The 26,508-nt window shown below is 51.6% G+C and overlaps 3 protein-coding genes across 3 annotated transcripts in view; 2 read left to right on the top strand and 1 right to left on the bottom strand.

Annotated features, from left to right (window-relative positions):
- Nucleotides 1-793: 793 nt before the first annotated feature.
- On the top strand, nt 794-1,777 carry LOC147231558 (uncharacterized). The gene is made up of 4 exons (XM_086150295.1): nt 794-934; nt 1,044-1,143; nt 1,236-1,310; nt 1,401-1,777. The coding sequence occupies exons 1-4, from the start codon at nt 856-858 to the stop codon at nt 1,510-1,512; spliced, it is 366 nt and encodes a 121-aa protein (XP_086006421.1). The 5' UTR covers nt 794-855; the 3' UTR covers nt 1,513-1,777.
- A 4,888-nt stretch (nt 1,778-6,665) lies between these two features.
- Nucleotides 6,666-7,946, top strand: LOC147231557 (uncharacterized). Its single transcript, XM_086150440.1, has 4 exons — nt 6,666-6,800; nt 6,883-6,982; nt 7,075-7,149; nt 7,240-7,946. Exons 1-4 carry the CDS (start codon nt 6,728-6,730, stop codon nt 7,427-7,429), a joined length of 438 nt encoding a protein of 145 aa, XP_086006566.1. The 5' UTR covers nt 6,666-6,727; the 3' UTR covers nt 7,430-7,946.
- The window catches only part of LOC147231556 (vasoactive intestinal polypeptide receptor 2-like), a 22,671-nt gene continuing 4,091 nt past the window's right edge, over nt 7,929-26,508 (bottom strand). The window contains exons 2-13 of the mRNA XM_086150438.1: nt 26,151-26,250; nt 20,763-20,870; nt 18,952-19,049; nt 16,440-16,537; nt 16,110-16,248; nt 14,784-14,934; nt 14,362-14,422; nt 10,862-10,931; nt 10,551-10,642; nt 10,231-10,369; nt 9,192-9,233; nt 7,929-9,015 (exon numbers count right to left, since the gene is read on the bottom strand). Of these exons, the coding sequence (XP_086006564.1) occupies nt 8,848-9,015; nt 9,192-9,233; nt 10,231-10,369; nt 10,551-10,642; nt 10,862-10,931; nt 14,362-14,422; nt 14,784-14,934; nt 16,110-16,248; nt 16,440-16,537; nt 18,952-19,049; nt 20,763-20,870; nt 26,151-26,250 (1,266 nt within the window). The 3' untranslated portion in view covers nt 7,929-8,847. The remainder of the gene's footprint in view (nt 9,016-9,191; nt 9,234-10,230; nt 10,370-10,550; nt 10,643-10,861; nt 10,932-14,361; nt 14,423-14,783; nt 14,935-16,109; nt 16,249-16,439; nt 16,538-18,951; nt 19,050-20,762; nt 20,871-26,150; nt 26,251-26,508) is intronic.

Here is a 26,508-nt window from a genome sequence, read left to right as displayed (position 1 = left end):
CTCCACCCATTCCAACCTGCTTGGACCGTCTCTTCACCTCTTTTCCACACTCTCCTACGCTCTGGACTGTTGACCCTAAGTACCTGAGATCCTCCAGCTTCTTGATCTCCACTCCCTGTAGCCTCACCGCTCCACCCGAGTTCCTCTCGTTCACACACATATATTCTGTCTTGCTGCGACTAACTTTCATTCCTCTCCTTTCCAGAGCATACCTCCACCTCTCTAGATTTTCCTCTACCTGTTGTCTGCTCTCACTACAGATATGGCTCTCGATGAAATATATCAAGAAATATTTGGCTTTTGTGGCTCTCCCAGTCAAACAGGTTCCCGACTCCTGCTCTAGGTCATGACACCCCTGACCTTTCGGAAGATCCTGTTGAAAAGGTCTGAAACATCTTCCACCGTCATCACGGGGACCTCCGGGCCCAGACAGGCAAACCCGCCGGTTCTGGTGCTCTGGGTCTGACGCGGGTTCTGGTGGATCACGTTTGACAGCAGGATTCTGGGTTTGACGGTCAATCGGTGGTAACTTCTGCCGGACGTCCGGCTGCCGTCAGACACGAGCCTGAGGCGAGAGGAGAAAACATGCTGAAGGTTCAAATCTCCGGCTCTTCAGTGGAAGTGTTGGATGTGGTGACTTCGTGGAAACCCCAGCGGAGCTTCGGGTCAGGCAGAGCGATGAAGCAAGAGGAAGGCAGCAGCCCGAGAAGATGATCCGCCGGAAGATCCACTTCTGCTTTCTGGCTTTAAGAAGCCTTCCATCTGAGGACAGCCGTCACTCCGCTGAGCTGCCTGCAGAGGAACCCAGAAGAAGCACAGATCCTCCATCGGTTCCTGCCATCTCCTCCTCTGAACATGAAGATCTGCAGAAGCATGCTGAAGGTCCTCCTGGTGACCGTGCTGCTGGTGCCGCTGGCTGAGGCCATGGCCAACGGTAAGTTGACTTTGGTGACACCACAAGTTAGGTGAAGAGTTTCTAAGAGAGAAGGTCTCCTGTGAGGGACACAATAGCAACTCTTGATGGTCCATCCTGGTCTCTGCAGAGAAGTTTGCAGAGTGCTGCACCCACGTCAGCGTGAAGGAGTTCAGCGAGCCCATCCTGTACTACCTCATCCAGAAGCCTCCATGCAAGCCGGCCGTCATGTGAGTCCCAGAGGACGGGGAGGATCTGGTCAACCCCATCAGATCCACCAGATTGTTCTGAATGTTCTAAAGAAGGCCTTGTTCTCCTGCAGCTTCCAGGTGGGATCTGCTTATTACTGCTACAGCCTGAGGGCCGAGTGGGTCCAAAAGAAGATCAGGGACTTCCAGTAAGTCTCCGTTCTCTCAGAGGCCGAAAGTGGACCTTCTGCTGGTTTGCTTTTTCACTCAGAACCTCTGCTCTCTCCTGCTTCTCCCAGTAAAGCCAGGACGACCCGCTCTGATGCCTCCTCGTCCTCCTCTTCTTCGTCGTCCTCCTCCTCCCTCCTCTCCAGGATCACATCCACCGCCTCCTCCTTCTCCTCACCTTGATCCCGGAGCAGCTCAGCAGCTCCTTCTCCTCCAGCTTCTGAAACAAGCCCTGAACAGCAACACGGCCGAGTTTCTTCTAAAGAAATAATTTATGACTTTAATTTAACCGAGCTGCACTCGGCGCTCATGTATTTATTCCCAGCTGACGGACGGATGGATGATGTGTGGATGATGGATGGATGTTACAGTTTATTTATTTGGGTGATTTACTTTCCAGTTAAGGTTGATCTGAAGAACTTCTAAATAAAGACTTGTGTTCCTTGAAGGTTCTGGTGTCAGAGTGTTTCCTGGTGTTGGTCTCTGACCTCTGACCTGCTCCACCTTCTGCTCCACCCCTTGTCCTTCAACTGCTTCATGTTGAGTGGAAACAAATGCAAACACAGGTTCCTCCTCCTTTCTCCACACCTCCCGTGGGGGAGCGGTGGAGGAGAGTTGGTGGTGGAGGACAGAAGGAGGAGAGATGGAGGAGAGGTGGAGGAGGACAGGAGAAGGCGAGGGTCGGAGGCTCCAGCTCCCGGGTCGACACCTGCTGGCCTCCTCAGCTCATGACACGAACTCATGAGCTCATGAGTCATCGACACTTTACAACTGCTTGTTGAGCAGATGCTTCTCGAACCTCCTTTCATTCACTGTTCTTGTGGTGACTGGCCGGCGCGCAGAGTAGCTTTTTCATCTTTTTTTGGTTCTTCTACCGTATTTACACAACTATAAGGCGCACAAAAAAGTCTTAGATGTTCTTCAAAATGTGCAGCGCGCCCTATAGTGCGGTGCGCCCTGTGTGTGTGTTGTTGTAAGGCGGACGTAGTAGAGAACATCATGAGAACGTTAAAGGAGGCATTGATTGTATAGAAAAGAACGGGTAAGTGCGTTATGCAGAACATCGTTGATTTAAAAACCCTGAAAATGGCAAAGAGACACGCTTATAAAGCAGAGTTTAAACTAAAGGCCATCAGCTACGTGGAGGAACATGGAAATCGAGCAGCCGCGAGAGAATTTAAGATTAATGAATCGACGAATGATCGCCGGACATCGGCGTGAACTGGCCGTTAAAAAGGCTGCGAGCGGCGTGAGAGCGATGGATGACCTACGGAGACCACGGTTTCACTGAGAGTGGAAGGCAGCGCCGGGCGAGTTACGCCACAATTTGCAAATGGATTATAGATGCTCGGGCCGAGGTGTCTGCTGGCCCTGTTGTTCCAGCTTTCACAAAAGCCGGCGTCATTTCCGAGGAGCCGCGCGGAACGTAAAGTGTCTCTGACAGTGGAGACGGTGAACCTGGCATGTTTGATGGAGATCTAGCACAGCTGTTCTAATCAGAAACAGAGGATTGGGACTTCCATGGGTTTGATTGATGACGATCAGCGGTTCAAAAAGATGTGAGTGTGTTGCTGTTGTAGGCCAGACGTAGTAGAGGACACCATGAGAACGTTACAGGGGGAAGTGTGGGCGTGGATTGTATATATAATCAGGTGTGCCTTATGTGTGTGTTAAATACAGTAATGGCACACATAACTGAGACGGTGTCTTTTGGTGCGCTGCGCCTTATGGTCGTGAAATCCGGTACATTTTTTAGCCTCATTTCTTTGTGGTTTTCTTTATATATATGTCCCCCTTTCCACCTTCCCCATCTCCTCCTCATCTGGGACGTCTCCCCTTTCACCTCACCTCTCGCTGCAGCGGACCGACCAACAATAATCTAACCATAACAAAAACTTTGTTTGCCGCCCGAGGTAATACAGCTAACGCAGCCAATGTCATCAGCTCACCCGTATACTATTGAACGTGCCGCCATTCCCCGGCCCCGCCCACCCCGCTACACTGCTCGGATCTCCAGGCCCGCTCAGCCATGAGATGCCGGCGGACAGAAGATCGCGCCCTCCAGGGAACGGCTGCTCCGGCTGCTCCACCATTCGAACGACGCTGTGGCCCCGAACCTCCCGGATGATATTCTACGCACCCCGCGCCCGGATTCCTTGAACTCCAGAAGAGGAAAGAAAAAGGGCGGCACCAGAGCCCAACTAAGCGGGGAGAGATGTTAACACCGAGCGCTCCCCTCGGTCATATTAGCTAATGTGCGTCGGTTCCCAGGGAAGACGGATCAACTCCAGGCCGGCGTGAACCGCATGCATGAGTACCGGCCGGCTCCAACCTCGCATTCACAGAAACTTGGTTAAACAATAGCAAAATCAACCATTATTCACGGCACACGGACGGTTCCGGTCATCCCATAAGGCTGGACCGGGACGCTGTAAACTCGGGGAAACACCAAGGAGGAGGGGCTCATTTTACGTTAAACCACAGCATTGGAAGACGTTGGGCGTCAGGGAGACGCTTTGCAACTCAGACATGGAGCTCCTCGCGGTCTCCCCGCGCCCCTCCGAGCTCCACAGAGATTCCCACAACGTTTTTGATCCCGGTTTACATCCAAACCAAAGCCGATGCGACTTCAGAGCATATCAAATCCAAGCGTGACAGATTTGAGCAGATCTCCAGCGATGCCCCCGAATTCATCACCGCTCTCTGGACAAAGCTCCGAAAGGATTCCAGCAGCGTGTCGGAAAATACTCTTGACGTTTGTTTCCCATCCGTCCCCGATGTCTACGAAGCTCTCCATCGCTCCCCGTCCTGCAGCACAGTGACCCAGACTTGGAAATACTCAACAGGGATTCCCATCCCAAAAAAGGGGGACCCCTCAGGCCCCGAACCCCCTCAGGCCGGCGGCTCCCGCCTCCCCGGTGATGAAGCCCCCCCCCCCCACCTCATGTTATATTAACAGAAATACAGAGTGATTTGGCACCGACAATTTGCACAATATTGCGCAATTTTGTAAAGTAATATATATATATATATATATATATATATATATAAATTCTCTTTATTCCTCCCTTTTTCCTTTAAATTTGATTTATTTTGATGTTTTTTTTTTTTACTTTACTCTTGATGTTCACATGGTCACACCTTTGATGCGACTACCTCGTGTGCCTTCCAATTCTGATTGGGATGCAATCCACCTCACTGGGGGGGTGGAGGTGCTGTGTGTGTGTGTTTCACCACTGGTGAGACACACACACACACACACACACACACACACACACACACACACACACCCTGTGTTTGGTGTTTGGTGTCTGTGGTCTGAAAAACTACCTCCTGCTGAGTGTACAGGTGGTTTCCACAGTTGTCATAGCAACGATGAACGTCGGTGGCGTAGTGTGGTCCTCGTGGGAGGAGGTGGCCGGAGATGTTGCCACAGCGCCGACGGCACCTCGACCAACCCGAGGGCAGGCACCGCACCGCCGCTGCCATCTTGGAAGTTGAGCTCCTGCTGAGGTGGACACGAGGCCAACGCCGTGCGTCACAACCCGGCCTCCTCCTGAAGAAGCGGCATTCATGGCCGAAGCAGAGGGCGGCCGCCGTGGTCTCCGCCTCAGGAGGCTCTGCTTTGTTGACGTGTACCCGGATACCGTCGTCATGGAAACTTTGAGTTCTCCTCCGAGCGGGTCTGCACTCCGCCTCGCTGTCCTTGGTTCCTTCAAGCCAAACGCGGAGGTTCGGCTTTGGAGGTCTGAGGTCCCGTTGCCACCGGAACCGAAGTCTGGACCAGGACGACCTTCTGGCCCGGCGGGCGGCCCCGAGGCGCCAGGAGGTCTGGTTCCGCAGCCGGAGGTTTCAGTCACTTTGAGCTGGAGGAGGACAGCCTATCACAGGTTAGGGGGCCAGAGCTCGCCCACCTCTGGAGGCCATCCTGGCCCATCTTCACCGCGGGTCCACCTACACAGCTGTCTCCATGTCATCAAGCGGAGGAAACTTCCGAAAGCCGGCCCGACTGAGAATTGTGACGGTCCGATCTAACAATATTCTGGAGGTTCAGAGGGTGACATCTACGCTGTAGAAACAAGCGGTACTTTCCCTGGGGTTTCACGCAGCGGCTGAAGTCCTCCTCCCGTTATTAGTAGACCATCTGAAACCCGGGCCTCTTTCCGCCAGCTCAAGGAAGGCCCAAATATGGTCTCGCTGATCCGACGTCCACTTCCTCTACTCCAGCGGTGAGCTAAAGTCACCCTGGCGATGGTCCTGGCGATGACACATCCTGTGACCAGGAGAACTTCTGGGTTCATCGTTACTCCTGTACCACCTGGTCCACGTTCCACGCCCCCGTGAAGACATAGCATCTCCATTAACTCGACGTCATTCCATAGTCTGGTGACCGTCCGCCCGAACACTTGCTAGTTGGCGAGTTGGAGGGTAGCTCCAAGCTTCCCTCAGGTTCCAGGAACCATCAGTCACCCGGTGTGAAGATCTGACTCTGTCCATGATGACGGTGGAAAGATTTCACTTCTCCTTTTCATCATCAATCACAAGCTTGGGTTGCTGATTCACCAATGACACGGAGGAGCTTCGACTGCAACACCTTCTGCCCTCAGCCCATGGACCACTGGCACGCTTTCATCCATCCATCCGTCCATCCGTCCATCCATCCATCCATCCATCCATCCATCCATCCATCCATCCATCCGTCCATCCGTCCGTGTGATCCGACACGTCCTACTGCTGCATCTCAACCGAGAAAAGTCAAGTCAAGAAAGAGACAAGAGGTCTTGCTGTGACATGTCTGAGGAGAACGTCAACCTCCTTCCATCTCAGATGCTTTTGAAGGCCATTGATGAGTTAATGGGCCTGGACTGAGTTGAAGGCTTTAGAAGGTCCTTGAAGCACAGTCTGAGTTTTATCTGGATGAGCAGCCAGAGACATGCGAGGGACGAAAATTGTCATTTCGACCCCCTAAGATGAAGCTGCTGTCTACAGTTCAGATCTTGACGACCAAGGAAGGTGTTCACAAAACCTTTGAGGGACACCACCCATCTTCTGGAAATGGAGCAGATTTGTTCTTGTCGGCTCACTTCTTCTCTTATTATCCAGTTATAATATTGTTGCTCCACCTGGACCTAAGACACATTGGTGGTGGAAGTGGGGGTGACTCAGCTCTGATTGCTTCCGAGGAGACTCCATGATGAAAGTGTTCAGTTTCCACTTCATGAAACCCCCGGCTGTCATAGGTTCAGAAAAAATATGACGAAGCGGAAGTTCCACTTCTGCTTTCTGGCTTTAAGAAGCCTCCCATCTGAGGACAGCCGTCACTCCGCTGAGCTGCCTGCAGAGGAACCCAGAAGAAGCACAGACCCTCCATCAGTTCCTGCCATCTCCTCCTCTGAACATGAAGACCTGCAGAAGCATGCTGAAGGTCCTACTGGTGACCGTGCTGCTGGTGCCGCTGGCGGCGCCACAAGGTACGTGAAGAGTTTCTAAGAGAGAAGGTCTCCTGTGAGGGACACAATAGCAACTCTTGATGGTCCATCCTGGTCTCTGCAGAGAAGTTTGCAGACTGCTGCACTCAGGCCAGCGTGAAGGAGTTCAGCGAGCCCATCCTGCACTACCTCATCCAGAAGCCTCCATGCAAGCCGGCCGTCATGTGAGTCCCAGAGGACGGGGAGGATCTGGTCAACCACATCAGATCCACCAGATTGTTCTGAATGTTCTAAAGAAGGCCTTGTTCTCCTGCAGCTTCCAGGTGGGATCTGGTTATTCCTGCTACAGCCTGAGGGCCCCGTGGGTCCGACAGAAGATCGGGGACTTCCAGTAAGTCTCCATTCTCTCAGAGGCTGAAAGTGGACCTTCTGCTGGTTTGCTTCTTCACTCAGAACCTCTGCTCTCTCCTGCTTCTCCCAGTAAAGCCAGGACGGCCCGCTCTGATGCCTCCTCCCCGTCCTCCTCCACGTCCTCCATCTTCTCCTCCTCCTCCACGTCCTCCATTTCGTGGTCCTCCTCCCCGTCCTCCTCCCCGTCCCCGTCTTCGTCGTCCTCCTCCTCCCTCCTCTCCAGGATCACATCCACCGCCTCCTCCTCCACCTCACCTTGATCCCGGAGCAGCTCAGCAGCTCCTTCTCCTCCAGCTTCTGAAACAAGCCCTGAACAGCAACACGGACGAGTTTCTTCTAAAGAAATTATTTATGACTTTAATTTAACCGAGCTGCACTCGGCGCTCATGTATTTATTCTCAGCTGACGGACGGATGGATGATGTGTGGATGATGGATGGATGTCACAGTTTATTTATTTGGGTGATTTACTTTCCAGTTAAGGTTGATCTGAAGAACTTCTAAATAAAGACTTGTGTTCCTTGAAGGTTCTGGTGTCAGAGTGTTTCCTGGTGTTGGTCTTCACGTTGAGTGGAAACAAATGCAAACACAGGCTTGTCCTCCTTTCTTCACACACACCTCCTGAGGAACAGGAAGGATGTGGCCAGCTGGTTTTAGAACTTGACCAGAGGTCTTGGACCTGATGAGGAACGGCATCTCCTGACCAAGGAGGTCTCGATGACACAAAACTGCCCGTCGTGAGATGATTGACAGGAAAATGTTTCTTCCTCAAAGCAAAATTTTAATTTTCTTTTTTGAGTAAATTATTGGATTAATGTGTGTGTGTGTGTGTGTGTGTGTGTGTCGGGGGGGGTTAATCACAACCAGATTGAATAAAACTTGTTTAAACCTATATATAACATTTATAATCGTTTATAACTCATTAATAACCTGTTTATAATGTTTATAACTCAAACATTTCTAACCCGTTTATAACCCATTTATAACATTTATAACTTGTTTATAACCCGTTTGTTTGTAAACAGGGGAGCACAAGGCTAGAGGGAGTAAAATAGGAGGGATAATCCCAGGATTAGATTACGGGCCGACTCATCTGTGGTCGGATCCGACGGCCCGTCCGGTCCTTCGGATCCCGTCGCTGGAGTTCATTCCTTTGGGCCTCCGGATGAAAGCCTGCGCTGGTCCACCTCCCGCACCTCCATCCGGAGGGCGGGGTTATAATCCGGGCTAATCCAGGAGATTCCAGGTACGCCTAACCCTGACCCTTCCACTGCCAAGGCCCTCCTTCAGCAGCCTCTGAGCGGCTCCTCCTCCGAATGTTCGCACCAATCCAGGACGCCGGCTCTGCCCGGGCCGCCGAGGTCACAGGCGGTGAACCCGAGGAGGACCCGGAGACCCGGAGACTCGGAGACCCGCCCGCCGACCCCGGGAGGAGAAGCTCTTCACGGCCACCTGATCCCGGCCATGTTTCCAGCGCCTCAGGGGTCTGAGCCGGGTCTGAGTCACCGGACCCCGGCTGGTGGAGGCCTCCTCCTCTGGAACCCAGGAGAGCTGCAGGTCCAAACCCTACCCTGGGAAACTGGTCTCCATAAAAGTGTCCTCCTTCCAATTTGCTGTCCGCTCTGAGCTTCTGCACTTCCCGCACCTCCAGCACCCCATGTGGTCCCGGGGTCCCGCGCTCAGAGCAGGGTGGTCTCGGTCTGCAGGAGGGACTGGGCCCGGGAGCTCCGGGGGGCCGAGGTCTCGGTGCCGCTGCGGCTGACGGAGGCGGCGTGGAGCCTGTAGTCCCGCCCCACGTATCTCTTCAGGGAGAAGCTCCTCCAGGTCCTCCTCAGCTCACCCTGGACCTGGAGATACAGGAGCAAGAACGACGGCATGTAGGCAAAGCAAGGCTTTCAACCATCAACCAGAGAGAGTCTGTGTGTGTGTCTGTGTGTGTGTGTGTGTGTGTGTGTGTGTGTGTGAGTGAGTGTGTGAGTGCGTGCCTGCGTGCGTGCGTGCGTAAGTCTATGCATGCGCTCACCTCGCTGTTGAGTAAGCAGTAGAGGACCGCCACAATTAGACCCTGAAACACACACACACACACACACACACACACACACACACAGAAACATTTAATGGCGTGATTGGTGGAATCATTCCATCCTGGACCAGGAGACACACTTTTCCCTCCAGTGGGAGGATGCTTTGAAAGCCACTTTGAGGTGAGAAGGTACTGAAGTTGTGGAGAACACCGTGGAGACCCGGGTATGTGAACGTCTCCTCTTCAAGGAGGTCAGAGAGCAGGTCCGTGGTCGTCTTCTTGGTCGGCGCTCAAGGACGACGCTCGATGGAGAAGCGGCTGAAAATGATCTCCTTCCTGCATCGAAGTCGTTGAGCCTCCGACCCGCCGGACCCTCCCACGCCACTCTGACGCAGCGGGTCGGAGGGGTCGAGCGGCGAACGCACCATTTCCACGCCGGACCGGCGGCTGCCGACACAAGGAGGCTGATCCTCACACCTCCAGCAGAGGGCGGCGTATCCCCGCCATCCCATTGGACGGAACCCGGTTTCTTCCCACCGTCACTCATCCTAACCCCCGTCCACTCGCTCACTAAGGCATTTACTAATCATCGCACAGGATTTTCTTCCCTTTCCGCCCTCAACCCTGAAGCTTGTTCAGCTCCGCTGGCCTGTGGAGTTTCCCCAAGGTAGGGTGGCCCGTCCTGCAGATGGCGGAGCAGGTGGAAGGGGCTGACCTTGGGTACACCTTCTGGGGATTGACCTGGATTAGACACCGAGCGTGAAACCAAGGCGCGAAAGCTTCCGAATCCCGTGGACTGAGGCTCGTGCTGACGTTCTACCGGTGGATCCTTGCGTCGTACGAGGGCGGGCGGCGGCGTCTGAGGCCCCTCCTCCGTTCACGGACGCTTTCTCTGTTTTGACAAAGATGGCGTCCGTCTCCGGGCAGAATGCCAAGATTGTTAGTCGATTCGCTCATTACGGGATACGGCGTCTCCAAAGGCGTAAGGTCGCTCGTAAGGTCGGTTTGGACCTCGGACGTGGGCGGCGGGCCGCCGTACCTGGAAGGACCCCAGGCCCAAGTCGAAGAGGATCTTCAGCTTCTCCATGGCTCGGTTCCTCAGCTCCATCGGGTAGACGAACACCACGTAATTGATTCCAAACAGAGGGATCAGCAGGAGGGTCGACTTGGCCAGGCGCCTGCAGTACAACACATACACACACACACACACACACACACACACACACACACACACACACACACACACACACACACACACAAATGTCCAATTTAAAACCACGAGATGGACAAAATGACACGATCTGGGTTGAGGTGGAGCTCCATCCTCAAGACCACCTGCCCCCCCGGCCCAGATCGCACCTGTACTGAGACTTCTCGTACCCCCCCACGGCAGCGCAGCGCAGCTTCTGCACCAGGATGCGGATGATGCTGATGAACAGGATGAAATTGATCTTGCAGAGAAAGGAGAAGAGCGGCGTCAGTGAATGCATCGTCTCCAACGTCAGACTGACATTGTCAACAGGAGGAGGAGGAATTCTATCATAAGAACAATCTAAGGTTCTCCGGACATTCTCAGAAGGAACCCGGCGGAGGGGCCGACGGCCAATCGGGAGACGGCATTGGTTCAGAGGACGGCAAGGGAGAACGCAACACAAACAAGAACTACTCACGATGACGGACGCCATGATGGGCCAGTTCAGCAGCCTGTCAGGGATGTGGTTCTCATTGATCTCCCAACATCTGAGGAGGACAACCTCATCTTCATCTTCTTCATCATTATGATTAATGTCATTATTTTGCCGGGCAGCTGGATATTTACAATTTACAATAACAATGACCATATCATACCGGATCGGTCGAGGACCGGGTTAAGAACGATCGACATTGGTACTGATGACCTACAGGGTACCAGTGGAAATTAGGCTACTGTGGGTCAAAGAACAAGAAGCAGAGAGAGAAGAGGAAAGGAAAGAGTCTGGGACTGAGAGGAGAGACTTTGAATATCAAGACTATGACAGGAAAAGGTAGAGTTGGTGGACATGGTGCAGAGAAGGATATACTGTGTGTCCAGGAGACCAGGTGGAAAGGTAGTAAGGCTAGAAGCTTAGGAGCAGCTTTAAGTTGTACTATTATGGTACTGACAAGAAGAGAAATGGAGTAGGAGTTATCTTGAAGGAGGAGTTTGTAAGGAACGTCCTAGAGGTGAAAAGAATGTCAGATAGACTTATGAGTCTGAAACTGGAAATTGAAGGTGTGATGCTCAATGTTGTTAGTGGCTATGAACCACAGGTGGGATGTGAATCTGAAGAGAAGGAGAAGTTCTGGAATGAGTTAGATGAAGTGATGCAGAATATTCCCAGAAATGAGAGAGTGGTCATTGGTGCAGACTTCAATGGACGTGTTGGTGAAGGCAATAGAGGGGATGAAGAAGGGATGGACAGATTTGGTATCCAGGATAGGAATGCAGAGGGACAGATGGTGGTAGATTTTGAAAAAAGGATGGAAATGGCTGTAGTGAACACCTTTTTCCAGAAGAAACAGGAACATAGGGTAACTTATAAGAGTGGAGGTTGGAGCACGCAGGTAGACTACATCTTGTATAGACGAGGTAACCTGAAAGAGATCAGTGACTGCAAAGTAGTTGTAGGTGAGATGGTGGTTTGTAGGATGACTCTGGTGACAAGGAAGATGAAGAGGACAAAGGCAGAGCAGAGGACAAAGTGGTGGAAGCTGAAAAGGGAGGAGAGTTGCATGGTTTTCAGGGAGGAGTTGAGAAAGGCTCTGGGTGGTCAGGGTGAGCTTCCAGATGATTGGACAACTACAGCTAGTGTTATCAGGGAGACAGGTAGAAGAGTACTTGGTGTGTCATCTGGAAGGAAAGTAGATAAGGAGACTTGGTGGTGGAATGAGGAAGTGCAGGAGTGTATACAGAGAAAGCGGTTAGCAAAGAAGAAGTGGGATACTGAGAGGATTGAAGAGAACAGACAGGAGTTCAGGGAGATACAACGTAAGGTAAAGATAGAGGTAGCAAAGGAAAAACAAAGGGCGTACAATGACTTGTATGCTCAGTTGGATAGTAAGGAGGGTGAGAATGATCTATACAGGTTGGCGAAACAGAGAGATAAAGACGGAAAGGATGTACAACAGGTCCGGGTGATTAAGGACAGAGAGGGAAACGTATTGACACATGCTAGAAGAGTGATTGGAAGATGGAGAGAGTACTTTGAACAGCTGATGAATGTGGAAAATGAAAGAGAGGTAAGGGTAGAAGAGGGGACTATTGTAGACCACAAAGTAGCACAAATTAGTAAAAGTGAAGTGGGGAAGGCATTGAAGAGGATGAAGAGTGGAAAAGCAGTTGGTCCTGATGATATACCTGTGGAGGTGTGGAAGTGTCTAGGAGAGGCAGCGGTAGATTTTCTGACTAGATTATTCTTTATATAGATTGTGGAGGATTTCAGGTACAGAGGTGAAGAGACGGGTCCAAGCAGGCTGGAATGGGTGGAGAAAAGTGTCAGGGGTACGAAGAGATAGAAGACTACCGCCCAGAATGAAAGGAAAGGTGTACAAGACAGTGGTGAGACCAGCGATGCTGTATGGACGAGAAACAGTAATAATGACCAAAAAACAAAAGGCAGAACTAGAGGTTGCAGAGATGAAGATGTTGAGGTTCTCTTTGGGAGTGACCAGGATGGAGAGGATCAGGAATGAGTCTATCAGAGGAACAGCACATGTTAGATGTTTTGGAGAGAAGGTCAGAGAAGCCAGACTGAGATGGTTGGTAGACGAATGCTGGAATTGGAGCTGCCAGGCAGGAGGTCTGGAGGAAGACCAAAGAGGAGATTTATGGACGTCATGAGAGGATATGAAGGTAGTTGGTGTGAGAGAGAAGGATCCAGAGAATAGGGCTAGATGGAGAAGGTGGATTCGCTGTGGCGACCCCTGAAGGGAAAAGCTGAAAGAAAAAGAAGACTAACCTGTTTGTGATCCAACCTCAGGTATATACATTAAAACATACAGTATATACAGGCACATGGGTGTGTGTGCATGTGTGTGTGTGTGTGTGTGTGTGTGTGTGTGTGTGCGCACAGGAGCGGGCTTTTGGATCCAAGCCTTCAACAAGCCTTTCCAGACACACACCCAAACTCCACGCAGAAGTGGTTCTCTGTAGGTGACATGGTCCACCCCTGTGTTCCCCTGTTCTTTGGTGCTTTTTTTGCTCTTTTTCAGTCAGTTAATCGTCTCATTTTGCTCCAAAGAAATTAAAAGTTCTGATGATCGTGGCGGAAGAGGAAGAAGAAAATTGCAGCCAAGCACAGCTGAGAGTGATGTCCGTGTTACAGATCGGCCGAGTCAACCATCTGGACAATCCTGAAGAGCAAAGACGCAGGAAAGACACATGATGCGTCTGAGTGGGTGACGACCTTAACGAAGCAAAGGTCTGAAGTCTCAGAAGATGGAGAGATGTTATTGTTGCTTTGGATTCATGAAAGACAACTTGCTGGAGATGCCTTTACTTCTGCATGCAGATTCAGAGAAGGAAACGCAGAGTACACGGGCCGGCGTTTTAGGAATCAAGGCAAGCAGAGGTAATTTGAGAAAATTTCGTCGTCGAAGTGGAATTCTCCGCGTGGTTGGGCGTGGCGAGGCAGCTGGCTTCAATAACTTTGCAGAGGAATTCGAAAACTTTATCAACGCCCAAGGCTGCGTCCCGCATCGAGATTCTAACTGTGATGAAACAGGACTTTTTGGGGATGAAAGGCCCAGGAGGACCTCCATAACCCAAGAGGAGAAGTCGATGGCCGGCCACAAACCCGTGAAGTCCAGGTCACACGGATGCGAGGCCCGTTCAGAAACCTTGTCCAGGTTCTCTGCTCAATAGACACTTTAAGGGGTCCGAAGAGGAGACGGACAGAACTTTAGGAGCTGAGACCGTGACCATAGACAGATTTGGGCTCGGAGGTAAACGAGGAAGATGTGGAGGAGCAAGTGGAGCAGCACAAAGAAGAACCCGCCATACAAGAACTTACTGAGCTGCAGCGTGAGCAGAGGAAAGCTGTTGCATATAAATACATACATACATACAACAGCCCTCCTTACAAGTGTCATCACTTGATCATGTGCTCATGGTGAACCCAGTATGCCTGGTAGGAGGACATGGAGGACTCACCTGGTGTTCTCCAGCTTGATCCTGCAAATGGTCCAGGATGCCATCAAGATGAAAGGTATCCCTGCGAGAGGAAGGGGAGGAGAGATGGTCACACACACACACACACACACACACACACACACACACACACACACACACACACACACACACACACACACACACACACACACACACACACACACACTATCTTTCACCTGGTACATAAGACCTTAAGACACTTTATAGCCTTGACTTGTTACTGAGACACTTTATAGTTTTATTTGTATTTTTTATTACCCCCCCCCTTTTTCTTTTAACTGATTATACACACACACACACACACACACACACACACACACACACACACACACACACACACACACACACACACTGGGCTCAGACTTGGACTTTAAGGAGGTGTTGGTGCAGCTGTGACTTCTTACCCCATCCGATGAGCATGAAGATGGAAAGGCGGGTGGAGTAGGTGTGGATGACCACCAACAGGATGTGCAGGTAGAGCCCCTCCGCAAGCAGCCAGAAGAAGTTGGCCATGATGGAGTAGTGGAAGAAGACCAGGCTGGCCCGACAGCCCACCTGCACAAACCAGGACCTTTACTGACCGTCCTCACCGTGCGCGCTCCGCAGACATCTGCAGAACGTCTGTTTGTTAAATCGAGGACTACATCTGAGAAGAAACCCCGGACGAGCGGGACAGGAAACGGGGAACACAGGGCAGAAGAGCAGCGCTGCGTATTAGCTGTCTAGAAGATCTGTGGACACACAGCAACCTTGCCGCCCTTTCATTCTTATTCCGTACGATTACTCGTGCTAAAAGGAAAGGTGTACAAGACCGTGGTGAGACCAGCGATGCTGGATGGACTAGAAACTGTTACAATGTCAAAAGACAGCAGGCAGAACTAGAGGTTGCAGAGATGAAGATGTTGAGGTTCTCTTTGGGAGTGACCAGGATGGAGAGGATCAGGAATGAGTCCATCAGAGGAACAACACATGTTAGATGTTACGGAGAGAAGGTCAGAGAAGCCAGACTGAGATGGTTGGGTCATGGACAGAGGAGGGATAGAGAATATATTGGTGGACGGATGCTGGAATTGGAGCTGCCAGGCAAGAGGTCTGGAGGAAGACCAAAGAGAAGATTTATGGACGTCGTGAGAGAAGATATGAAGGCAGTTGGTGTGAGAGAGGAGGATCCAGAGAATAGGATTAGATGGAGAAGGTGGATTCGCTGTGGCGCGACCTGAAGGGAAAAGCGAAAGAAGAAGACTCATGTCCACCGACGTGTCATCCAGGTGTTCTCCACAGTCAGACATACATCTATCTTCATCTATCTTCTAGTCAGCTGAGCCTCGTACCTGCCCGAGTCGGGCCGACTCGCACTCTTTCCTCTTATACAAACTAAAGGAGTTCAGTCTATACGAGGGTATAGAAAGTGTCTTTCCCTTCACCGAACGTCCAAGAGCCGAACACCGATGCCGGTCGCTCTGGACCTCCTGTGCTCCGCAGCCAACATGAAGACCTCTTTTCTATCTGACAGTCAGGAGTGAGGAGCCTCCATGAGGGCTTCCTGAGGCCCCCATTGAAGCTGCTGAGTGAAGGTCAGGAGGACACTGAAGCTGCTGAGTAAAGGTGAGAGAAGATACTGAAGCTGCTGAGTGAAGGTGAGAGAAGATACTGAAGCTGCTGAGTGATGGTGAGAGAAGATACTGAAGCAGGCTAGTGAAGGTGAGGGTCACGTTGAAGCAGGAGGTCACCAGTGACGGCTCCGAGCTGCAGTCGATGTTCTCATCCTCTGTGAAGAGCAGGGCGTCTTTGGTCATCACGGCCACGGCTCGCAGCATGAAGGACACAAACAGGTTCAGATGGATGTAGTTCCTGGTGCAGCGGAGCCTCCTGCGTGCACAGACACACGCACACACACACACACACACACACACACACACACACACACACCCACAGGAATGCTCAGAGGTGTGTTCCTGCGTGCTGTCGGGCGTTCGCTGTGTCCACCTGATGCATCTCCACGGCTTTCACGTGCACGCTCACTGCTCCTCAGCCGGAGCCACCGGTGGGCCTGCGCTCACCTGAAGGTGCAGATGATGATGGTGCTGGTGAGCAGAGCGATGAGGGACAGGCTGTGGCCCAGAGTGGACAGTATCTTCACCATCCTGTAGAAGACCAGCTGGAGGGACAGGAAACACACCAGTCAGGAGGAGCAGAGGTGGAGGCAGAGGAGCACAAAGGGAACCAGGCAACTGGAGAGTCAGTCGGAGAAACGGCGAGCCTCTAGGGGGCGCTGTGGGCCTGGAGTCTGCAGAGGAGGGGTGTCATGCACATCACTGAGGTCATGTTTAACACACACACACACACACACACACACAACGTCACAGGTCGGTGTTCTGTACGATTACTGATGAGGTTGATGCGTCGGAGACGTCGCCGTGGGAACCAGGGGGAGGTTCTTTCACAAGAGAATCTGGTTCACGTCAAAACACCGCAGATGTCAAGGACTGCTAGACCACCACTGCACACACACTTCCTCTCAGCAGTTTCTGTGTAAGTGTGTGTATGTGTGTGTGTATACATGTGAGTGCATGCCTGGCACTCATTGCTCATCTATATACAACATTCCCCAAATCTGATGGAACATCTGGCACACACACACACACACACACACACACACCTCAGGATACATAGACAGTCACCAGCTGGCATGGGAGCTTCATTCCTGCATTGCGTTCTGAAGCTTCTGGTCTGCTGCTTCTACGACCAAACTTCTCCCCCTCTTCTGTCAGGAGTTTGGCTGCGGGGGCTTCTTTTCCTGCGTCTTCTGGAAGGAGACGCAGCAGCTGAAGAACGTCTCCCATCCAGACCTCCGGGTGTGTGAACACACACGGTCATCCATTGAGTCCTGGTCTATAGGGGGCGGAGCCAAGCGCAGCTGACACTGAGCTGGAGGCGGGGTTTAACCCAGACCAGTCACCTGTCAATCATTTGCAGGGATGTCCAACCATTCACCTTCTCATTCGCACCTACGGACGTGAAGAGCTTGCAGCGGACCCAGAACCTGCAGAGAGCCCGGGCGGCGGAACCTCCAGAACATGCAGACTCTGAATGCTAACCTGCACATCGCCCACAGAAGCCTAAAGCTCAAGTGTTGCAGTGGAGACGCCTTCTGAGGACTGACCTCCACCTTCTGGGAAAGCCTCAATACATAAAGCCTTTTCTGAGGACTTCCACAGGTCACACTCCTCAGAGACAGAGGTCGCTCCATTGCTCGCAGGGGGTGGTTGTGAGGAGCATCGAGGGAGAAGGAGGTGGTTGTGAGGAGCATCGAGGGAGGAGAAGGTGGTTGTGAGGAGCATCGAGGGAGGAGAAGGTGGTTGTGAGGAGCATCGAGGGAGAAGGAGGTGGTTGTGAGGAGCATCGAGGGAGAAGGAGGTGGTTGTGAGGAGCATCGAGGGAGAAGGAGGTGGTTGTGAGGAGCATCGAGGGAGGAGAAGGTGGTTGTGAGGAGCATCGAGGGAGGAGAAGGTGGTTGTGAGGAGCATCGAGGGAGAAGGAGGTGGTTGTGAGGAGCATCGAGGGAGAAGGAGGTGGTTGTGAGGAGCATCGAGGGAGGAGAAGGTGGTTGTGAGGAGCATCGAGGGAGAAGGAGGTGGTTGTGAGGAGCATCGAGGGAGAAGGAGGTGGTTGTGAGGAGCATCGAGGGAGAAGGAGGTGGTTGTGAGGAGCATCGAGGGAGAAGGAGGTAGCCATGAGGTTCTAGGGCTCTTGTTTTGATTGGAAAACATCACCGCACAATACACCTCCACCTGGCCAGCCACAGATGGTGGTTTGATCTTGGACAGCAGAACTGTGGGCGGCCCCATGTAACGTCTGGCAGGAAGTTCTACGTCCGACCCTGAAGACCCACCCTAAGCTCTGCAGGACAGAACAGGGACCTCGCACTATATACTTTATGTATAAAGTTAAATAATCCTTAAATCCTTATATATAGTGTGTGTATGTGTGTGTGTGTGTGTTCTCAAGCAAACATTCTCCAGACGGAAAGCTGCCGACAGGAAGCAGCTGAGGTCTCGTGGAGTCAGACAGTGGAGATCCCACACCTCAGGGCTCTGGAGAGGATCAGCACACTGCAGTGTGTGTGTGTGTGTGTGTGTGTGTGTGTGTGTGTGTGTTTGTGTGTGCAGACACAGGGAGCACCCTCCCGCATGGATACAGAGTTAATGGTTAAATGCACACACGCACGCACGCACGCACGCACACGCACACACACACACACACACGCACACACACACACACACGCACACACACACACACACACACACACACACACACACACACACACACACACACACACACACACACACACACACACACACACACACACACACACACACACACACAGGTGAAGCTCCAGCTCCTCTACGGAGAAGAAAAGCTTCACACCTGAACCTTCAGAAGGCTGTCAGACCTGACCTAACACACACACACACACGCACGCACGCACGCACGCACGCACGCACGCACGCACGCACGCACGCACGCACGCACGCACGCACCCAGGCAGCAAGAAGGTGGGGCTGAACTCACGTCTCCATGCTGGGTGGTGATGTTCTGGAAGCAGGCGGTGGTGATGGGCGGGTGGACGATGGACCAGCCGAGGTCCGTGCACGTCCTGCTCAGGTTACCTGGACGACGAGAACCACAGGTGAGGAGGGGGACCCGGTGGGAGGGACGCCAAGGGTTAAAGGTCATTGCCGCCTAAACGTGCACATCTGTGAGGAGCATCAGGCCGCGCACGTCACATGACCCGTCTCAGAGACGGCCAATCACAGCCCAGGAAACCTGCAAAGGTGAGGGGGAGTCCATGCAGCTCCAAGGGGCTCTTTTATCTGTGTGTGTATGTATGTGTGTGTGTGTGTGTGTGTGTGTGTGTGTGTGCGCATGTGTGTGTGTGCACGCGCGCGTGTGTGTGTGTGTGTGTGCGTGTGTGTGTGTGTGTGTGCGCGCAAGCGCGGACATCAACTCTAACTGGTAATTTGTAAAGTTAAACAAACATGTCATTAAAAGGTGTGCGTGAACTCAATTCACCAGGAAAACTCAGCAACCATCAATCACACACACACACACACACACACACACACACACACACACACACACACACACACACACACACACACACACACACACACACACAGTTAGTCATGTCTCCTCTTCCTCTGCAGAGCTGCCTCTGGATCAACAGGTTCAGATGTGGAGGAGTGGATTCTTCCTGAGCCGACTGGCGAGCTGCGATTACACACCTCATTCGTCATCCTGCTGCGTCCCTGCAGGGTGTGTGTGTGTGTGTGTGTGTGTGTGTGTGTGTGTGTGGATCAAAGACTGGACCGACATCTGGAACCTCAACTCCGAGGCTTCAAACCAACTGAAAGTGGCCATTTGTATTCTACAATCCTTTTCCAAACACCTCCTACTTGGAGGAAGGTGAAGATGAAGGTGGATCCACAGCACTTGACCCTGATGGGCTTCACTCACATCAAAGCTGTGGCTCCAGAGAGCTTCACACTGGATGACACACACACACACACACACACACACACGCTCGCTCTCTCAGAGAGCTGTGACCCTGCACCGCAGGGAGCTGCACTCCGGCTGGAGCTGGGACCTCTGGATCCGCCCGGCAGGAGGAATCCGACCCGCCGCCGGGAACCCGCCGGTCCCGCCCCCGGGAGCGTCCGTCTCCAGGGGTCGCCGGCCCCGAGAGGGGAAGGTAGCCGAGGAAGGTCGGAGAGGAAAGGGAAGGAGAGGCGGTGGAGGAGGGATGAATGATGGGACGAGATGATCAAAGCTGGAGATCATCAGGATGGAGCGCAGGAAGGAAGAGGGCGAGCCGATCGCCTGAGCTCCAGACAGCAGAGGAGGAACGGGAACACGGGGAGCGGCTTCGGTGTCCGACCCCACGTGGACCCAGAAAGGAGGGACGTCAGAGAACCTCAGCTCAGACACAGACCGAGCAGAAGCACCTCCCGTCCTCCAGAAGAAGATCCAGGCCAACTCATCCTAGAAATCAGCTGATCTCAAACATTATAAATGTGAAATGTCCCGGCGGCAAAGCATGACAAGCGGCCGCCGTAGTCAAAACCCCTAATGTGAAGGAGGCCCCGCCCACTCACTCACAAATGGCCCAATAAGGCACGGCGCCCACGGAGGCCCCGCCCACTGCCCCGCTCCTCCGGCGGGTTGTCACGAACCTTATTTGGGTGGCGGCTGTTTGGAGACCGATGGAACACAACCACACTGTCCTCTCTTTGTTTGACATCAGTCTTTGGGAGGAAGTGTGTGTGTGTGTGTGTGTGTGTGTGTGTGTGTGAGTGTGTGTGTGTGTTGGAGGTGGCACGCACCCTTCTTCCCAAACAGGTGCAGCAGCGCTGGCGGACAGGGGAGGGTCATCACCTCACCCACTGATGCACTCGGCCAGCACGAGGCGTTGTCCCACTCGCCTTGACATCCTGCACGCACACACACACACACACACACACACACACACATACACACACACACACACACACACACACAATGAATTACATTTCCTGTCTGGCTCACACACACAGCAGAACAACTAAGCTGTAAATCACAACATGTTAAAAGCCTTTTTGGCTTCAGGACTGAAGAACTTCTCACAAAGTGTCACCAGGACTGAAGAACTTCTCCGATTTCCCACCGGGACTGAAGAAGTTCTCTCAGAGTGACACCGGGACTGAATCGCTTCATTTTTGGCTTGGTCTGGTTGAAGATGGGTCGTCCACCTTTAGTACCTCCAAGGATCCTGTGCACTTGTGTGCACCCGCACACACACACGCTCACACACATACACGCGCACACACATACACACACGCACGCACGCACACGCACACACACACACACACACACACACACACACACACACACACACGTACACACACCCGCACACGCACACGCGCACACACACACACACACACACACACACACACACACACACACACACACATACACACTAATTATACACCACAAGGTTATTATATCCTCATCTTCTCCTTTGGGCTTTTCCCTTCAGGGGTCGCTACAGCGAATCCACCTTCTCCATCTCACCCTATTGTCTGGATCCTTCTCTCTCACACCAACTACCTTCATATCCTCTCTCACTATGTCCATAGAGTCTTCCTCCAGACCTCCTGTCTGGCAGCTCCAATTCCGGCATTCGTCTACCAATATATCCTCTATCCCTCCTCTGTCCATGACCCAACCATGTCAGTCTGGCTTTTTTGACCTTCTCTCCAAAACATCTAACATGTGCTGTTTCTCTGATAGACTCACACATCTTAGTGGGATGCAAAACCAGCCTCACCCAAGGCCGTCATACCTGGCGGCACGACCAGGTACTAAAATGTCTTGCAGCGGTGCTGGAAACTCGCCGGGCGAGCATGAACGCCCTTCCTCCCCCTTCATCGTGTTGGCACTCAACTCCATTTGTGCGGGAGGGGCAAGCCAGCCTCGCCCCCACGAGAGCTGACCTTGGGCAACTCGGCAGTGCACGGGACTGGAAGCTGCTGGCGGACCTGGACAAGAAACTTTGCTTCACAGCTGAGATCGCATCAACCAACCTGCGACCAGACCTCGTTCTGTGGCCATGGTCACTCAGGCTCGTCTACATCATAGAGCTCACGGTGCGCTGGGAGGGTGCAGTGGAGGAGGCCTATGAATGGAAGAAGCTGAGATATGCTGAACTCGTAGATGCTCAGCAACAAGGCTGGAAAGCAAAGGTTCGTCCTGTGGAAGTAGGCTGCAGAGGTTTCATAGCCACATCAACATCTAGGCTACTCAGAAAGATGGGAGTACAAGGACATGCCCACAGACAGGCAGTCAAGGACCTCTCCAGGGCTGCTGAGAACGGGAGCCAGTGGTTGTGGTTGAAGAGAAAAGATCCAACTTGGGCCTTCAGGTGAGCTGATGGCATCTAGGGAGTGAACCTGGGACACTGGGATTCACTGCTGAACCCTCAGGAGATGTCGTGGGCCAATCAGCGAAACATTTATGAAGGTAGGCGCTCACTTGACAACGTGAAGGAAGCCATCGCTCACTTGAACCCCACAGAGTCTAATCGATGCCTTAGGTATGCTTTTATCAAGGGATATCAATACCCAGTTCTACACAACTGATCTGATCTTAGCCATTCTGGTCACTCCCAAAGAGAACCTAAACATCTTCATCTCTGTGACCTCTAGCCCTGCCTCCTGTCTTTACGTCATTGTAACTGTTTCTAGTCCATACAGGATCGGTGGTCTCACCACTGTCTCCCCCACTTTGCCTTACATTCTGTCCGATAATCTTCAATCAAATAGTACCCCTGACACTTTTCTCCACCCATTCCAACCTACTTGAAGCTGTCTCTTCACCTCTTTTCCACTTTGGACTGTTGACCCAAAGTACCTGAAATCCTCCACCTTCTTGATCTCCACTCCCTGACGCCTCACCATTCCAAGTTCTTCTCATTCACAAACATATATTGTCTTGTTGCGACTAACTTTCATTCCTCTCCTTTCCAGAGCATACCTCCACCTCTCTAGATTTTCCTCAACCTGTTCTCTGCTCTCACTACAGATCACAATGTCATCTGCAAACATCATGGTCCATGGAGATTCCTTTCTAACCTTCACTACTGCAAACAAGAAGGGGCTCAGAGCTGATCCCTGATGGAGTCCGACCTCCACCTTGAACTTCTCTGTTACCCCTACAGCACACCGTACCACTGTCTCACAGCTAGCATACATGTCCTGCACCAGTTTAACATACTTCTCTGCCACTCCAGACTTCCTCATACAATACCAGAGCTCCTCTCTTGGCACCCTGTCATATGCTTTTTCTAGGTCTACAAAAACACAATGCAGCTCCCTCTGGCCTTCTCTGTACTTCTCTATTAGCATTCTCAATGCAAATACTGCATCTGTAGTACTCTTCCTAGGCATGAAGCCATACTGCTGTTCACAAATGCTGATTTCTGCTCTCAGTCTAGTTTCCACTACTCTTTCCCATAACTTCATTGTATGGCTCATCAACTTTATCCCTCTATAGTTGCCACAATTCTGCACATCCCCTTTATTCTTAAAAATAGGCACCATCACACTTTGTCTCCATTCTTCAGGCATCTTCTCACTCTCTAAGATCCTGTTGAATAATCTAGTCAGAAAATCTACCGCTGCCTCTCCTAGACACTTCCACACCTCCACAGGTATATCATCAGGACCAACTGCTTTTCCACTCTTCATCCTCTTTAATGCCTTCCTCACATCACTTTTACTAATTTGTGCTACTTTGTGGTCTACTTTGTGGTCTTCTACCTTTGCCTCTCTTTCATTGACCACATTCATCAGCTCTTCAAAGTACTCTTTCCATCTTCCCATCACTCTTCTAGCATCTGTCAATACATTTCCCTCTCTGTCCTTAATCACCCGGACCTGTTGTACATCCTTTCCATCTTTATCTCTCTGTTTCGCCAACCTGTATAGATCATTCTCACCCTCCTTACTATCCAACCGAGCATACAAGTCATTGTACGCCCTTTGTTTTTCCTTTGCTACCTCTATCTTTACCTTACGTTGTATCTCCCTGAACTCCTGTCTGTTCTCTTCAGTCCTCTCAGTATCCCACTTCTTCTTTGCTAACCGCTTTCTCTGTATACACTCCTTTCACTTCCTCATTCCACCACCAAGTCTCCTTATCTACTTTCCTTCCAGATGACACACCAAGTACTCTTCTACCTGTCTCCCTGATAACACTAGCTGTAGTTGTCCAATCATCTGGAAGCTCACCCTGACCACCCAGAGCCTTTCTCAACTCCTCCCTGAAAACCATGCAACTCTCCTCCCTTTTCAGCTTCCACCACTTTGTCCTCTGCTCTGCCTTTGTCCTCTTCATCTTCCTTGTCACCAGTCATCGTACAAACCACCATCCTATTCTGTCTGGCTACACTCTCACCTACAACTACTTTGCAGTCACTGATCTCTTTCAGGTTACCTCGTCTATACAAGATGTAGTCTACCTGCGTGCCCCAACCTCCGCTCTTATAAGTTACCCTATGTTCCTGTTTCTTCTGGAAAAAGGTGTTCACTATAGCCATTTCCATCCTTTTTGCAAAATCTACCACCATCTGTCCCTCTGCATTCCTATCCTGGATACCAAATCTGCCCATCACTTCTTCATCCCCTCTATTGCCTTCACCAACTTGTCCATTGAAGTCTGCACCAATGATCACTCTCTCATTTCTGGGGATATTCTGCATCACTTCATCTAACTCATTCCAGAACTTCTCCTTCTCTTCAGATTCACATCCCACCTGTGGTTCATAGCGACTAACAACATTGAGCATCACACCTTCAATTTCCAGTTTCAGACTCATAAGTCTATCTGACATTCTTTTCACCTCCAGAACATTCCTAACAAACTCCTTCAAGATAACTCCTACTCCATTTCTCTTCTTGTCAGTACCATAATAGTACAACTTAAAGCTGCTCCTAAGCTTCTAGCCTTACTACCTTTCCACCTGGTCTCCTGGACACACAGTATATCCACCTTCCCTCTCTGGATCATGGCGACCGACTCTCTACCTTTTCCTGTCAGAGTCCTACATTAATATGTACTTTGCTCCTTCTGCTGTCTTTGTACTGTATGTTGTACTGCAAGTAGTACTGCCATTAGAATTGACCAATTTCAGGAACACTAAAGTACATCTGCTACAATACTGTCTTATATGATACTACAATTTACTCAATACACTACCATGTACCACATAACACAATAGTATACCATAGTACACCGAAGGACTCCTACAAACATGTCATGTTGTGGAGCTTTCAGGACACACACACACACACACACACACACACACACACACACACATCTCCATCTGAGTCTTCTAGATGTATGTAAAGTACTGTCATGTATAATTAGAGACTTTGCTGCAAAGATCTGATGCTGTGTAAGATACCTTCCACACCACAATCTCATGTCACTTAAAGTCATGCACGACACAGGGTGTGTGTGTGTGTGTGTGTGTGTGCGTGTGAGTGTGAGTGAAAAGGAACCTGCCACCCACAAGCAAACATTAAATAGTTGCTTTTATCTGTGGTGTGTGTGTTTTCACACATGTATTCAACCTCAGAGGTAAATCAATAACTGATAGTGTCGCAACAGGCTCCACTCACACGTACACGTGCACGTACACACACACACAGAAATGACTGTAGTACAGCTGTCTATGTTCTGAGCCTCTCCTTTCAAATGCAACATCCTCCACCTCCATCCCCTGATCTGGATCAGGACCTGGACCTGGACCTGGACCTGGACCTCCGCCCAGCCTCTCCTGTTTCTTCCTGTGTCCAAGATGGACCAGTGGTCTGGATTTTACATGGTCTGCCTGGGTTCTCTCCGGGTTCAGTCCGAATCCTGAGCCCAATCCTTAGCCTGGATGGGTGGATGGGTGGGTGGATGGATGGATGGATGGATGGATGGATGGATGGGTGGATGATGGATGGATGGATGGCTGAGTGAACTCACTCTGCCCGCACTGATATCTGAGTTGACCGTTGACACATTCAAAGTGAAGAAACATCTGAGCTGGACCGTCACGTTCTCGCTTCTTCTGTGAGTTTTCAGCAGAGATGTTCACTGATCTTCTCCTGCTGACTCTCAGCCGTGAGTGCCCTCTGACCCCCGGGGGTCACCGAGGGCATCTACCGAGGGTTCAGTGGAGGTACCTGAGCTGACGTCCGCCTCCAGCAGCAGCTGAGCGTGGCAGGCTCTCCTGGCCTGCTGCATCTCCCAGGAAAAGTGGCAGTGAGGAAGCCTTCCGTGAACCTGCGGGACAGAAGACAAACATCAGGAACACTATCTGCAGTCAAAAGTTCAGCGTGTGACAAACGTGCCTCCGCCTCTGCCCCGGACTAAAGTTCTCCTGAGTTATCTGCTCGGCTCTTTGGCTCTCGCCAGGGAGGTCTCACACGATGGAATGGAGGACGGAGGTCCATGAATGCATCGCATGTTCCTTTAGACCGGGGCTTTGACGCAATGAAATGGAAGATAGAGGTCTGTGAACGCACCGTACGTTCCCTCTCC

This window comes from Fistularia commersonii, chromosome 8 (assembly GCF_037954325.1).
Source record: "Fistularia commersonii isolate RoL2024-O1a breed Wild chromosome 8, RoL_Fcom_v1.0, whole genome shotgun sequence".
In the NCBI taxonomy this organism is placed as follows: Eukaryota; Metazoa; Chordata; class Actinopteri; order Syngnathiformes; family Fistulariidae; genus Fistularia; species Fistularia commersonii.
The sequence above is the reverse complement of the archived record's forward strand: the minus strand, read 5'-3'. Positions and strand labels throughout refer to the sequence as shown.